At 44.3% G+C, this 16,051-nt stretch overlaps 1 protein-coding gene across 1 annotated transcript in view; it reads right to left on the bottom strand.

Annotated features, from left to right (window-relative positions):
* The window catches only part of KIAA0319 (KIAA0319 ortholog), a 28,082-nt gene extending 20,212 nt beyond the window's left edge, over positions 1 to 7,870 (bottom strand). Inside the window, exons 1-4 of the mRNA XM_066624784.1 lie at positions 7,109 to 7,870; positions 4,075 to 4,255; positions 3,386 to 3,484; positions 1,420 to 1,517 (exon numbers count right to left, since the gene is read on the bottom strand). Of these exons, the coding sequence (XP_066480881.1) occupies positions 1,420 to 1,517; positions 3,386 to 3,484; positions 4,075 to 4,255; positions 7,109 to 7,789 (1,059 nt within the window). The 5' untranslated portion in view covers positions 7,790 to 7,870. The remainder of the gene's footprint in view (positions 1 to 1,419; positions 1,518 to 3,385; positions 3,485 to 4,074; positions 4,256 to 7,108) is intronic.
* Between the last annotated feature and the right edge of the window lie 8,181 nt (positions 7,871 to 16,051).

Raw genomic sequence — 16,051 nt, 5'->3', positions numbered from 1 at the left:
ACAACACAATGCAGAATTAAATGTATGCGCATGACCTAGCATTCTGTCCATCATTAGTAATTTAGGGAAATGCATCTTTCATAAGGACTATTTGGGAGGGGGAGAGAGAGAGAGAGGTCACATATTTAGGTAGCACTGAGCATGCATGCGGCAGAAATATGGAAGTAAGACTGGTAGAACTTGTCAAGAAGTAAAACTGGAAGAACATCTAATGTGATAGGCCAGGGGTGTCCAAAGTTTTTGGCAGGAGGGCCACATCATCTCACTGACACTGTGTCGGGGGCCGGGGACAAAAAGAATCTTTTTTGCATTTAAAATTTGAATAAATTTACATAAGTTTACATAAATGAATATATTAAAGATGAACTTATATGAATGAATGAAGGTCTTGCAATAGCTCAAGGCCTATAAAAGGCCTTGCACAAAGCAAGGCTGGCCTTTCCTTTGCTGCTGCTACTGCATCACAGACGTGAAGCAGCAAGCAGTGGAGGAAGCCCTCATCCACAGCTCACATGACAGGTCAAACAGTCGCCCTCACACTGAGAGCAGTTGCGTCAGGCCAGTGTGGACTCCAACAAATCTCCAGAGGGCCAGAGGCTCATTGGAGACTGGGGTATCCCTGAGGGCCACATTGAGAGGCCTCGAGGGCCGCATGCGGCCCCAGGGCCGGGGTTTGGGCACCCCTGTGATAGGCTATTATCATCTTCTCTTCCCAACATCACAACTATTATAGGCCTGTATTTCAATAAGAATGTATTCAAAAAGAAATACATTCTGTATTATAGACCTGATTGGTATTTCTTTCTGAGCCTGTTTTTTTGAGCTCTATATTCATCTCAAACTCTATATCCATATTTCCTTGACAAAGATGAATGTATTAGTTCAGCTCTGCAACTGGTTTAGACTGCAATTGTAGCCATAAGAAGACAATCAGGATACAAATTGTGAGGCCCATATGTTACATTCACTGGTGTAGCTAGTGGGGGGGGGGTGGAGCACTAAGTTTTGCAGGGAGCCTACCTGCAGCATGCAAACGGCCCCTCCCCCTCCCCTTGGGAGCCATTAGTCTCTGTTTTGCCCCCCTCCAAATGGCTCCAAAGGGGAGGGGAGAAGCTGCTTGCACACTGCAGGGAGGCTCCCTGCAATTCCCTGCAAAACCCTGTCCCCTCTCTAGCTACACCAGTGGTTACGTGGTCCACTCTGGAGAACCCACAGCATTGATGCATACATTACCAGACCCCCTTGATGCAGACATTACCTGAATTTTGATAGGGCCAAGCACATTGACTCCAGCATTTGAAGCAGACATGACTACCTAACAGAAGAGTACTTTAAAGTTATTCAAGGTGCATTACTCACTACTTTTAAATGCTCTGCAGTGAATAAGAGGCAAGTCTAATTAGTCAGTGGCTCACTTACATGAGAAAGTTTCAAAGTCTGTGAATACCTGTCCTCCATTTCACCATTATAGTCCTCAGGACAACTGAGCAAGCTCCACTCATAATTGTAGGCTGTTTCTGAAAAGAAGGAACCAGCATGGTTATGTTTGTCTAAGTCAGGGGTGTCCAAAGTTTTTGGCAGGAGGGCCACATCATCTCTCTGACACTGTGTCAGGGGCCAGGGGAAAAAAAGAATAAATTTACATTTAAATTTTGAATAAATTTACATAAGTTTACATAAATGAATATATTAAAGATGAATTAAAATGAATGAAAGAAGGTCTTGCAATAGCACAAGACCTATAAAAGGCCTTGCACAAAGCAAGGTTGGCCTTTCCTTTGCTGCCACTACTGCATCACAGACGTGAAACAGCAGAGAGAGCCCTCAACCCACAGCTCATGCGAGAGGTCAAACAGTTGCCCTCACACTGAAAGCCGTTGCGTCTGGCCAGTGTGGGCTCCAACAAATCTCCAGAGGGCCAGAGATTCATTGGAGACTGGGAGCTCCCTGAGGGCCGCATTGAGAGTGCTGGAGGGCAAGTGACCCCAGGCCCGGGGTTTGGGCACCCCTGGTCTAAGTGGATGAGAGACATGACCCCAGTCATGTTTATCTCACCTTCTTGCAGTGAAGGAATGGTGTTCCCCCACCATCACTATGCAAATGATGAGATGCATTAGCAGGCATTATCTGCACTTCTACAAAATTTCTTCTATCTTCAATATACCAGGAGTGAATTCATCTGAGCAGGACCCCTGCATATTAGCTTGGAGTATCCAGTTCTTGCATTACATCATGTGGGTGATACAGGGCAGAGGATGCATCACTCCTCCACTACATGAAGGTCATGTGAACATTTGCACTGGGAACCAGATACAAAATGATGGCATGTGCATGATCATGCAAGGAATAAAAAAAAAAAAACCAGGAGGATTGGGAACTGTGCTTATTTCCAGAATAGCACTAACCAAATTCATCAAGCATAGCAGAAGCTTTTATAAGCTTGCTGTATAAATAACCAACTCATGCCAGCTTGCCTGCATGAATTATTGATTATATTTCTGACTTGAAAACTATGAAATTATATTTTTTTCACATCCGTTGGAAGTTTTGAAATTCTTAAGAATTTCTATCTCTGTTTTCTCGTTTGTCTCCTCTGAATCCTTTTGATTCCTGCAGGCTTGCATTTGAAGTCTTAATATTTGTATTTTTATAGTTCAAAATTCTGTGACAAAAAAACAAACCCTGTGCTCAACATAAGTTATGCCAGCCAGCAACACTTATGCAATTTTTTCTATTTTGCATAAACTTCTAGACTTTGGATGCTATAATTTGACATTCAATCAGTGGTGTCACTCAAGGGGGGGTGCGGGCTTCACCAGGTGATGCTCATGGGGGGTGACCCCACTACTCACCAAAATTTTTTAAATCTTGGTATTTTCTAATAATATGACTATGTTATATATCAATCGCTGCATAATTTCATGCAGAATGCAATGCAATAAACTGCGTTGAAATATCTCTATTCTATCAAACATTATAGCAAAAAAAAAACCAGTGGGGCAAGGAAATGGTGCACCACGCCCACCGTCTGGGGTGTTGCCCTGCTCACTGCATGGGAGGAGGCCCATCACAGGGGTGATGTGCTGGCCTCCCACCCCAGGTGACACAAACCCATATGACACCACTGCATTCAATATATGTACAATGTGAAAGCACCTGAATGACTGAAGGAGAAGAAACACAAATAATGGCAGTGGGAGAATGTAAGTAAAAGAGTATGTTTGGAGCTCATAAGAGATATTGTTGCCATGAAAAGCACAGAATAACTCTCCTTGAATGCTGGTGACTTGGGCAAATGCTCCCTATATGCCTTCTAATGTACATTCATTCACACCCATGAGAACTAGAAACTTGATTCTCTATTTCCTGTCCAGTGAAAACTCACCTGAAAGCAATGGTGTGACCACAGATGCATGCAGCTCAATGTCATTTTTTGGTAAAGTTAACTGCAGATTATCTCCAGCTGACACCAAGAGTTCTTTCATTGCATATAAATTAGAAAATAATAATAATACGAATATTAAAATCCAGTAGCAACTTTTATTCATTATGCTTGAGGGCTACCACCTGCCAACATATCTAGTAAAGTTTACATCTCCTGCTATGCTGGATTTAGACTTGGTGAGGCCCTAAACTATATGAAGCTTGGAGGCCACTTGTTTAAAAAAACTACACCAAAATTTGCTGCACAAGCCATTTAAAAAAGGCCTGCATTATTTACACTTACACACTCACACACACTAACACACACACACTTACTTATTATGAGGGGTGAGATTTTCTAAAAGATGTTATTTTTTACATTCTACACTTTACACTCTACACCCCTCTACACCCTCTTGATTGCACAGCTGTGTCAGATCCTTAACTTTTTGATTACCCCCCCCCCCCACCAAGAGAGAATCTGCAGGAACATAAAACAGACCTAATTCTTAAAACTTACAGCTTCCTAGCTTTGATGTTTCTTTAGGCATCTAGCTTAACACTAGCACTATGTTAAGTGCTAGTAATGTGAATAGAATAGACAGTTGCCCATTGAGTAACAAAACCAGAGCCACAAGGAATTCACATTACCTGCTTTGGTAGCAGCAGGGACAAACAGTACTTGATCAGAGGGCTTAGTAGGTCCAGTACTGGTGACAAGTGCTGTGGTTCCACGCTGGATGAGATTACCTAGGCCAGATGTTTGTACTGTGGCAGTAGAGAGAAATCCCAGCTTGTCTGGAGGAGGAGGATTATGGGAAGGTGTTAGAACCTACAAGATGAATTGTAGGAATATACAATTATTGTGAATATTTTAACTCACAATCTGATATGCAATATTAGCAATGTACTGACTAAGTGCAAAATTATAGAATTATTGACATTATCAACCAGAGATTGGGAAATATGGTTGATTCTGAAGTACTACTATTCAATTACTCGGGCAACCCAGTAATTTTTCCAGCACTGGTTGCAAGAACTGGATAGAACCATAGAGAAAAACAAAAATGCTATCATACAGAAATATGTAACCATGCACCATGTTTTGTACAAATGCTACTAAAGAATTCTGACTGCAGCCATGAAAGCAATATATGCTGCTTATATCACTAGGTAAACGCACTGTGATGATGGGACCACTAATCACATGGGATATGATAGGTTTTGCAAAGTACCTCTGATTCACATCAGAAAGTTACCATTCTTCAGTAGGAGATTACAGTACTTCACTATAAGTACAGCAAAATCTCATTCATGAATTGTCAAAGACTGGGTAGAAATCAGAAGTTTAAAAAAACAATAGTACCTTCAATGTAGAGCTAATCAAGAGTTTCCACTTTTCACCAAGGATAAAAAAATACTATAGCTAATTATCACACATGATTTTGGAGATCAGTTACGGGTTGCATGGGCAACCATCACAATAAATTAAGCTACCAAGAATGCAGAGATTACATTGCTAAACCAGGCCAAAATTTCATCAGTTGAGCAGAACTACATTACAAACTTCTATCAGTTTTATTCCAGTTTAGCTGTCATGGTGTCCAAAAAAGAATTTGGGAACTGCTGTTTGGTGAGGATGCTGAATTCTGTTAGAAACCCCTGCTACCCCTTCAGAATTGTAGCTCTCTGCATTGCATGGGGAGACAAAACTATTTAACCAGTCTATGATTCGCCCTCAGGGTCCACTAGACCCTAGCAGCTCACAATCAGAGCATTATGGCAACAGTCATCCACTTAACATCTGGTAAAGAGAGTATACTGCTCCTGAACATGGAGGCTCCACTTGCCTCTCAAGGCATCAAGACAAACATTAGGGTCTGCATTACCTGGTATGAGAGTTCATTGTGTCTCCTCATGATGGACTCCCTCCCATACCAGACCATATACAAGAATATATGGAATAGAATAATTTACAATATCATACATACAGCCTAAATGCAAGGTTAGTGGCATCTCTAGGGTTGGTGTAACCCCCATTAGCTTTAGTAAGTACAGGTCACCCAACAAATCAGTAACCAACAAAATACCAGTGACCAACTTGAGGACATTCACACAACTGAATAAGCGTTCTAGTGTAAGAGCTCAGATACACGGAAATGAGAGCTGACTCATACGAATATCTTACTGGCTCCTTGCTGTGTCATAACGACACCTCATTGGCTCTCAGAACAATCAATCTCATTGGTCAGTTTTGAGTTAAAGAAATCACTTTATGGGTGCAATTCAAACATTGAGTTTGTTGGGCCGGCCTGGGAGGGTCGCAAATGTGCCGTAAAGCACATTTGCGCTTCCTCGGGAGGAAACCAGGTCAGCACTCCCAGAAGTGCCAGACTGTGGGGCTGGGAGGTCTCCATGCCAGCTTCCTCCCAGCTCCTTGTGCCAACCGACGCAAGGGTGACAGGTAGGCGTGGGAGAGGCAGGGCGGTAGGCGTTCCTGGGCAGGGGATGGAGGCCAATGGGTGGCCCCGGGGATGGGCGCGCAGGAAGTTGGAGGCAGGGCTAGGATCCAGCATAACCCCCGTCCCCGGGGAGAACAGAGCAGCTTCAAGTCACTCTGCTCTCCTTGTACTTGGACCACTTCAGGAAGTGGCGCATGTCTGAGGAGACCCATTGGGGCCAGCAACCCTTAACCAGGAGTATGGGGAAAAGTTCCCCTTTGCCTCTGGCTAAGCCACTTCTGGCCACAATCCTGCGCTGGATACAGCACAAGCACCCTGGCCTACCTGTTCCAGCGCAGGTTTGGATTGCACCCTATGTTACATATACATGTGTTTTCCTTTTCTGGTTATTTGGCTATAACTTTTGATAGAATACAGCTATTTCAGCACTGTTTATTTCATTGCATTCTGCATTAAATTACCCATCAAATGATATATAACAAAAATACCAGTTTAGGCAATAGACTGTCACCCCCTAAGGACACCACTGTCTCCTGCAATACCTAGCAGACATAAGAGTGTCTTTATGTGATGCACCCGCAGATTGCACAACAGATTGCAGAGCTAATCCACCTGGTCTAAGATTTTTCAAAGAAAGCCCTTCTCACCAGAGCAGTCAACACTGAAGAACTGGGTCTTCTTTTCTTTAGGATAGCAGATAGCAGTATCTTCAGCACCAAGTACTATATTATCAGCCCTTTTGTGCCATCACATGTGCAAATGTTTCCCTCTATGTATAAAAGCTGAAAACTTGCTTTAAAAAAAAGAAAAACACTGGTGTCTCCTTCAACAAGAATGCAGAAGAGCTTACGTACAGCTCATGAACCATCAGTTGCCCAACATGGTTTTACTCTTACTGTACAAAACAAAACACTATTTTTAAAAACATCACTGCAATCCACACAGCATGCACAAAGTTCTGAAGCAAACATCTTCAGCCTTCCTCTTTTATACAATTCCCCTCCTAGAAAGCAGTAGCAAGAGGAGAGAAGCCTTCCCAGGCCCTTTCTCCACCTTTCCACCCTCAGACAATACATCGGTGATTTAGAATCCACAAATTATAAGTGAAACATTTTAAATACTGGCTCACTTACATTTTTCACATGCATTAACTATTCACACAGGTTTTTGTGTTACTGCCAAGGAAAACTATGTTGCTTCTAAAATACTGGTAGCAGACATACCTCCTCCTGCCAAGTGCCATCGACTTCTTTAGGTGGCTGAAAATCAAATTCGCTCGTAGTCTTCTCCGTCGAGTTCAGCGTAACCTCTTGCAACTCTCCAGGACATTTAGTGACACAATTTACCTCCGATTCCTTTTTATTTGTAGCGCTTACCAAATCACCTTTCTCGTCCTCACTGCCTGTCAGCTCTTTATGGTTACCTTCATTACTGAGCCCTGAAGCATTGAGGCCATTTTCAGTGGTCCCTATCGAGCCCCAGTCAGCATAGTTCACATTCTCCTTCTCTTCATGCTTGATGCTCAGTGGAAGAGATTTCTGCTCCATATCCTCATACCCATCCGGATAGTCAGGTTCCTCCTCTTGGCTGCGCTCTTTGCTAAGAAAGGACAGCTCCTCCAGATTGTTTACTTCCTCAGAGGTGTCAGCCTGCAGCGCCATGGAGCGAATCACATTTGATGGCATCTGCCCATACCCAATCAGCGCAGATGGTCTCTGTAGTGGTCTCAGCACAAAAGTCAGATAGGACTTCACCCTGTCCATTTTTTTGGGCTCACAGTTCCCTTTATGCTGACAACTGACAATAAAGCAATGCCGCTCAAACATCCAGGACAAATCACAGTCGGAAAGGTCGCAGCAGGCCACCACACAGTCTGACATTGACACAGCATGGGGAACCCGCATAATTTTGGTTGTTTCTAAATTGGGAGATATTATTGCATCGGAGTACTTGGCACCTTCTCTGCACTGTTCACAGAAGCACCCTGAAATAATAGGCATTGATATTAGGAAGATAACAATAGCATTGCACAGTGCAAAAAATTTAAAAAAAAGAAAGAAAACTGCCTCTACTGATATACATATATATTTTAATTTAGTGTAACAAAAGGCTGATTCAGATGATACCTTATTGCATTAATTGGCTCCACTTTATAAGAGACATGCACACTAATGAGATACTCTATTGGAATTGTGGAAGATCTGAGGAGGAGGTAGGATGTGGTGTCAACAGTGGCCCCTTTAAGGGTAAGGCTGGGGCATCCAGAAGAGTGTGCTGCACAGTTGCAGCCACTTGAAGGCAATAGGGCCCTCAGGCATAAAAGCACCTGATGAAAGTAGCAGAAGGAGGAAAGTTTGAGGACAGACTGGATTAATGGACTGAGGAACTGATGGCTAATGAAACTGTGGCTGGACTGAATGAACTTTGGAGACTGCTGGAGACACTGAGATTGGTGTTTGGCTGCCATGCCCAAGAACTGTGGAGGACCAACATGCTGTGGTGGTGGGAAGAGCTGCTGGCAGGAGAGGGGAGCAAGGAGGACCTCTGCAGGTGGAACAGGTGAGCTACCCTGGTGGTGGGGTCCAGCAGTACTGCAGGGCAGAACTAGGGTCATTCTTGGGGAAAGAAGGGGAGCTAATTAGCTCAAAGTGGGCATAGTTCTCCAGGTGGAGCTTGGATTGGGAATCTGGCAAAACAGGTACACATAGTCCTGGCCCCTTGCTTCATGTCTGGAGAAACCTGGGGCTTTTTGAGCAAGTCTGCAGGGTAGAAAGATTTTTTTTTTTCCCCAATACAAGCTGGTGAAAGTTGACTTATCAGGGCATGCAAAAGATTGGCTCATATTATTCTCATTATTTACTCATCAATTCTCATATTTACTCATGGTGTTTTATATAGGCAGGTGGAACATAAATCCATTTTTCAAGGAGATTTTTACAAGTGTCATTCCATGAGACAATCTCATTTCTCCAAGTGTTTCCCTCCATAGTGCAGATGTCATGCTGGCTGCTACTTTCCAAGCAGACAGCTGCAACTAAGCTTCAGACTAGCTTCTCAAGGATGCTACCCAGGTTTTTTGCCAGCTGACCCTACACACTCCACTCCTCCCTGCTCACATAACAGCAGCCTTTTGGCCTCCCATCCAAGCAAAAAATCCTGCTTAGCTTTCTCAGGAAAGGTCAACCTCCAGCACATTTTCTCCTTCCACCATTATAAAAGGTGCAACTCAGCTCTTACCCTGTTTTGATACTGCCACATTTTACTTATTTGGCCAATTCTTACCCCACCTTTCCCTCTTAAAACAGGAACAAGCCTGCTTGTGGCAGCAGCATTGCTATATAAGTGCAGGGGGTAGCAAATGCACCAGGCTACAGCTGCTGAGAGGGGCAACATCCGGGGCTGGGGGGGCAACATCGGGGCGACTCCACCCGCATGCGAGTTGCCTTGGGCTGCTGCAGCCCCGCCAGGTGCCCTCGCTCTGTGTTTGGGCAAGAAGGAGGTGAGGAGACATGCCGCGTGTCTGTTGCTGGCAGACCCTGGATGGGTTGAGGTGGTGGCGGCAGCAGGCACTGAATGGAGAAAGTTTGCAGCTCTGCTCTGCTGTGCCTGAGACTTTGGAAGGCTTTCATGGGGCACTTCAATGCGGAGAGAGGAGGATGAGGAGGATGACAAGCCTCCTTCTCCTCCCTCCCTCTGCTGAGAGCCTACAGCTGCAGGTGCTGAAGGCTTCCTTTGCCCCTATCCCATCAGAACCAGCAGCAAGAGGGAGAGAGGATGAGGTGTGCCTCCTCCTGCACAGCCTCAGAGCACAATCCTATGCATGTCTACTTAGAAGTAAGTCCCATTGTGTCCAATGGGACTTACTCCCAGGAAAGCGTGGACAGGATTGGAGCCTCAGTCAGGCACAACTTCCTCCCGCCTGCCCCAAGACCCAGGTCCTCCTTGTCCCAGCTGCAGCAGGAAAGCCTTCCTTTCACTCACCCACTGAGAGCCAATCCTTGGCATGCCTACTCAGAGGTAAGTCCCAGTGTAGCCAATGGGGTTTACTCTCAGGAACGTGTGGAGAGGATTGCAACTCAGAGCCCAAGCCTGTGCTGATCTACTCAGAAGTAAGTCCCATTATAGCCAATGGAACTCCCAGGAAAGTGGAGCTGGGATAGGAGCCTAAGAGCCCAGCCCAGCTCAGGCATGTCTACTCACAAGTAAGTCCCATTATAGTCAATGGGGCTTGCTCCCAGGAAAGTGGGGCTGGGACAGGAGCCTGAGAGCCCAGCCCAGGCAGGTCTACTCAGAGGTAAGTCCCATTATACCCAATGGGGCTTACTCCAAGGTAAGCGCAGATAGGATTGGAGCCTCAGTCAGTCAGGTACAACTTCCTCGCCCCTGCCTGCCCTGAGTTTTCCTTCCCACACAATCAATGTGAACAGCAGCTTCTCCACAGCCTCCTCTCCCCCCCCCCCCACAGTGGCTGGACCTGAGCTGTGCCACCAAACAAAATGGAGGCAGTGGGGGGCATGCCCCACCTCAGCAGGGCTCTCCTCAATGTAGCCCATTGCCCCCTGTGGCCCAATTTGCCTGGCTGGTGGGGCGCGTGGTGGTGACTGCTTCTCCCCCCCCATGAGCCTGACTGGGCTGTAGAAGCAGCCCAGTGTAAGACCTCAGAGGAAATGGAGGTGAGTAGGAGGGAGCTGGTGCTGGGGGGAGGCAGTTTTGGGGATGTGGCAGATTTTTTTATTTTTCACTTTTTAAAAAAGTGTGTGTGAAATCAAAATCCGGAAGTGATGTCACTTCCGGCTATGACATCACTTCTGGGGCAACATCTTGAGCTCTGCACCGAGCAGCAGGATCGTTAGCTATGCCACTGGCTTGCGGTATTAAGGATGGCTTTCAACAACAAACATAGGACCAGTTCAGACAATACTGCCTCACTGGCCTGCCCAAACAGGTGAAGAGGCATCCCAGTCCTACCAAGTCACTGCATACAATCCTTCAGTTAATATATTCACATGGAACTAGAATGTCTACATCACCCTCCTTATGTCCTGGGAAAAGTTCTGAATAATTTGAAAACTTGCATGCTTACACCATGTAAGCAACAACAACTGGTCCAATGAAAAAAATCTGTGTGTGTGCGTGACTTATTTTTTGAGACCAGTGTGTAAGCAGAAACGGTTTCTATCTGAATGTCTATGGAATTGCATTCAAGTTTATAAAAGTGGTATACTGAACTTGAGACAGCTGTGTTTCAATCCCCATTCGTGCACAATAATTCTGATAGAGTAAAAAGGGAGCTACATTTTTTGACATGCAAAGCTGCAATCTTGACATGTATGTGCAATCTGTCCAATCAAGATGCTAACACATCAAAAACACAATATGACAACTGATCATGGTCATTTCACTGCATTGGTCATGATCTTAAAATGGTCATATAAATCCAACAAAGGACTTGGAGCCATTAGAACAAATCCAACAGAGCCATTGCTTTGAACAAGATATTGCCCTTTCTGATTTGAGATGAAAACTGTGTCACAAGGAACCAGATAGGACTCATGTCCCTATGTTCTATTCCTACCACATTAAGCAGAGCTATACTTTGATAATGCATTTGTTCTATGATTTAGTATTTCCACAGACAATTCTCTCCAGAGGGGCATAAATCTAATATAACCTCTGTACAACACAAAATACAAAAATGTGCAGCTCACAGAGTTAACACAGCCCCAGGAGAAACTCCAATTCATACATCTTTCCTCCTCACCAACAAAATTTTTAATTGGTTCCTTCACAGTCCCATTCACCTCTGGGGAATATAAGATGCAGACTGATCAAGAAAGCTACACAAGCACCATCATGCCTTGAGAGACAGCATGCAGCTGTTGACAAAGGCAGCAAAAGCTGGCATTCAAACTAGAGTCTGAAGACTGTATTTCCCTGTATGGGGACAGGAAATATCCCTGCAAGCAACATCCATTTCACGTATGCTGGAAAGCGATAAGTAAAATATCATTCTTCCAGTTGCAACAGAAGTCAGATCAACACAGCTCTTGGCTAGAACAAATAAAATACTCAATTTTGCTGATGAGACACTATGCCCCACCGAGCCACTGAAAAGGGAACATCTGGATCTCTGCCAATGTCGGTTGGAAAACTACACAAAAATTAACTACACAGTCGGGGGTGAGTGTAAGAGCTTTCTTCCTCAAAATCAAGCCCTCTAGGATAGCTCAGGTCACAATCAGTGGCGTCACTAGGATTTGCATCACCTGGTGCAGGAGGCCTGCATGTCACCCCATGCAGTGGGTGGGGCAACGCCCCAGGTGGTGGGCATGGTGATGTGCCATTGCCCCACTCCCACTGGTTTTTTGGCTGTACCTTTTGTTAGAACACAGATATTTCAATGTGGTTTGTTTCATTGCATTCTGCATGAAATTACACATTGATTGATATATAACATGATGGTATTAGTCCTCCAGACTCTGATTTTAGTGATTTTGAAAACTTGTAGAGTCACACACACACCCTGTGTCAACTTACTAACAACATATTGCAGCAGTTCTCAAACTTTTAGCACTGAGACCCACTTTTTAGAATGACAATCTGTCCAGGACCCATTGGAAGTGATGTCATGGCCAGAAGTGACATCATCAAGCAAATTAATAAATAATTATAAATTAAATTAAAATAAAATAAATAATTAGGGGGAGCCAGTCCTGTTCCACCAAGTGAATCTGAAGTAAGTCCTATTGTGATCAATGGGGCTTACTCTCAGGAAAGTGTAGGTAGGATTGCAGCCTGTGAGCCCAATCCTATGCATGTCTTCTCTGAAGTAAGTCCCATAGTGGTTAATGGGGCTTACTCTCAGGAAAGTGTGGGTAGAATTGCAGCCTGTGGACTCAAGTCTATGCATATCTACTCAGAAGTAAGTCCCATAGTGATCAATGGAGCTTACTCTGTAGTCTGCCTGCAATAACAACCCCCAAAAAGAATCAGGGAGATTTCCAGACTTCCCCAGTGCCCGGTTTAAAGTTCTTCTATTTCAGGCATATCAAGATAAAGACCCTCCTGGCTTTACAGGTGCAAAATAGAAAACTTTCCCCTTACCAGTTCAAGCCTCTTTTTTGTCCTTTATTTTTTTTTTTTTGGGGGGGGGGGGGCTGCCTTCTGGAGAATTTGTTGCACTCCAGTTCCATTGGATCGGGACCATTCTGGTGTCCTCACATTCCCCTTTGCCTGGCCTAATCACCAACCAAGGCCATGTCTGCCTACTTGCAAGTAAACCTGATGTGAGGCTGCTTCACTTTCCATAGGGCTCAACAGACTGCAGCTGGGAGGGAGGAACCTCCTTCTTGGGTGTTTTTGGGGGCTGCATTCATTGGATTGGGACCACTATGGTGTCGTTGGATTCCTCTCAGCCTGCCCTTTCTAACGGACTATGGCAAGTACATCTACTCGCGAGTAAACGCACAATACGGCTCACTTTCAGTTTCCATAGGGATCCATTCATTTTTTCTTTCAGGTTTTTTGGCCATAACTTTTGAAGAAAAGGAGCTATTTCAATTCTGTTTTTTGCCTTGCATTCCACTGAACATTCTGCATCCAACGGTGTATGGCATGACAGTGTAGCTCCTAAAGCTGCAATTTTAGCAAGTCACCCCCCCCAGCGCATCACCCGGTGTGGCCCGCACCTCCCTAGCGATGCTACTGGTCACATTCATATGTACCCCTGCTGGCAAGGGACTGAAAACCAATTCTGCAAGGCCGATCTATAAAATAGATGTATAAAGTAAATGATGGTCAAAAGCTTGACAGCCCTCACTAGGATTATGGAAATCTTCCATATAGCCAAAATCTTCCATATGGCAAAATAATCAAAAATTCAGAATTAGCCCACAGAGTCCAGCTGTATTCATTTTTTAGCTTCCATACAAAATGAATACATCTGCATTCTCTCCTCCCATCCTCCTCCCTCTTCCATGAAATTTTGCAAGCCACTTAAAAAATAAAGCTATTTTAGGAAGAGCAGAATGTCTTTTCTGTATGTGAATTTTGAACGTGAGGAAAGATGGAATTGGGGGGGGGATAATGAGTTGAAAGACAATCCTCAGTGAGGGAATATATTCAACCACATTCTGCACAAATGAACAAATAGCTGTCTGGACAAGGTTTTATAACAGTTCAGAAAGCACATGGTGCTCGCAATGCCTGTGCAATGTTTTCAGCGATGGTTCACTGCTCACACCCACAGAGACTCTCCTGTTGATTCTAGGATATGAGGTGGCTTATTACTATCACTGTCTTCATTTTGTCAGCCATCTGGGAGCAAGTCAGTCAAGAAGCATCAATCTTTCAAAGCTGTCATTTTATTTGTCTTCTAAGTTGTGTGCAAAGTGGATAACCTTGGTCTGGGAGATCTTCATTTTCCCACCTGATCTTGACAGCGAGATAATGACTTGTTATCTTTTTATCACAAGTATTGGGAGTATACTCTTACCTGTTAAGACTCCCAACAGGAAGCAAAGAGCTCTAAATCCAATAGAATCCATTCTTTTGTAAGAAGGCAGTGCTTCTGCTGTGAGAGACGTTGGTTTCAGCCCACAGGAAGATCACACACAACAGATGGCAGCCCTTCAGTGGCCCTGGTTCCAAGCCATTTAAGGTTTTCTTTCATGTCAGGGCTTAGTTCCAGTAACCAGTCCAACTGAAAAAATAGACAACAAATAGTTCTGAAAATTACAGAGAGAAAAAATCTATTTGAGGCACTCAGCTACAAGGACACTTATAATGGATCAGGAGTCCAAACCACGGCTTGTGGGCCACATCCTAACCAACAACTCATTTTGAGCAACCCACTAAGCCCAGTGGCACTAGAATTAGGTACGGTTCCCACTCACACCTTCCTCTTCTTACTCACCACCACATCTCTTCTTCCTTTTGCTGGACGAAGTGGCTGTCAGGCTGGATAACTCTCACTAAGTGCAAAGCTGGGAGAAAAAGAGACAGCAAGCTGTCCTACAGCTGCAATTAATGCAACTATTTCAGCAGTTCCCAAACTCTGTACTGCCACAACCCACCTCATCCTCTACAGTGGGTCATGACCCAATGCTCACTGTCATGCCACAAAGCATTACTGGGAGTCACAGGAGGCCACTTCCAAGTTGCGCCAGACCCACGACATGCTCCATTGGCCTTCCCAGCACCCAGAATGCCTTGCAGAAACCGGTTGGAAGCAACTTCCAGTTCACTTCTCAATTTCTGGGTTGCTTCTGCAGGGCATTCTGGGGTCCAAGAAGGCCAGTGGAGTCAGTTGTGGGCCCAGCATTACCCAGAAGCAGCCTCCAGTGGCTCAATTATGCTTTGTGGAGCAAACAGCAAGCATTGGGTCATGACACACTGCACATCAGGTCATGACCCACAGTTTGGGAAATGCTGAACTATTTCATAAAATTTTTTTCTACTGTATAAAATATTCTTAGAGCTATGTATAAAATGCATATATTATTTTCTATATTTGATCAGTCCACCATAACAGCAAGAATGAGCGATATGGTAGCAGCAGCTGAAATTTTAGGGAGTGCTGTTCATGAAAGACCACCTGTCCATGAGCTCAGCTTCAAATTCACATCTTCCAGGCAATGAGCATGGAACTGGGCAGCAGAATAATTAAGCAGGTATAAGAGCTGCCTAATCAACACAGGTCTGTGTTAACAATTGCTGAAGCTGCCATAAATAGTGAAAGAGTTGTAAACAAGGGAGGTTATGCAGTACCAAAAGTCAATCACTCTCAAAGCCAATGAACACAATAATTGGCTGGCAAGGAATTAAAATGTCATCATTAAAAAGATTTACTCGAGACTGTGACACAGGTTAAACAGAAAAGAGACCTCCTAAAGACAACCATAGGAGCAGTTCAATGTCAAATATATTTGCAAGAGTAATACATCACACAAGAGAAGCATTAGTTGACCTAAGAGCAGAACACCAGAAACAGCAAGCCAAGACTCAAATATAATTTTGGCACATCTGATATACTCTTAACAGGCAGCCCTATGATAGAAAAAGAGCAAAATCCAATCTTAACCCTTCTGAGAGTCATTGTGTTACATGAAAATCCCCTTTTGCCTTTTGGTTGTGATTTTCTCTCTCTATCTGGTTATGTTACTATG

This window comes from Tiliqua scincoides, chromosome 4 (assembly GCF_035046505.1).
Source record: "Tiliqua scincoides isolate rTilSci1 chromosome 4, rTilSci1.hap2, whole genome shotgun sequence".
Lineage (NCBI taxonomy): Eukaryota > Metazoa > Chordata > Lepidosauria > Squamata > Scincidae > Tiliqua > Tiliqua scincoides.
The sequence above is the reverse complement of the archived record's forward strand: the minus strand, read 5'-3'. Positions and strand labels throughout refer to the sequence as shown.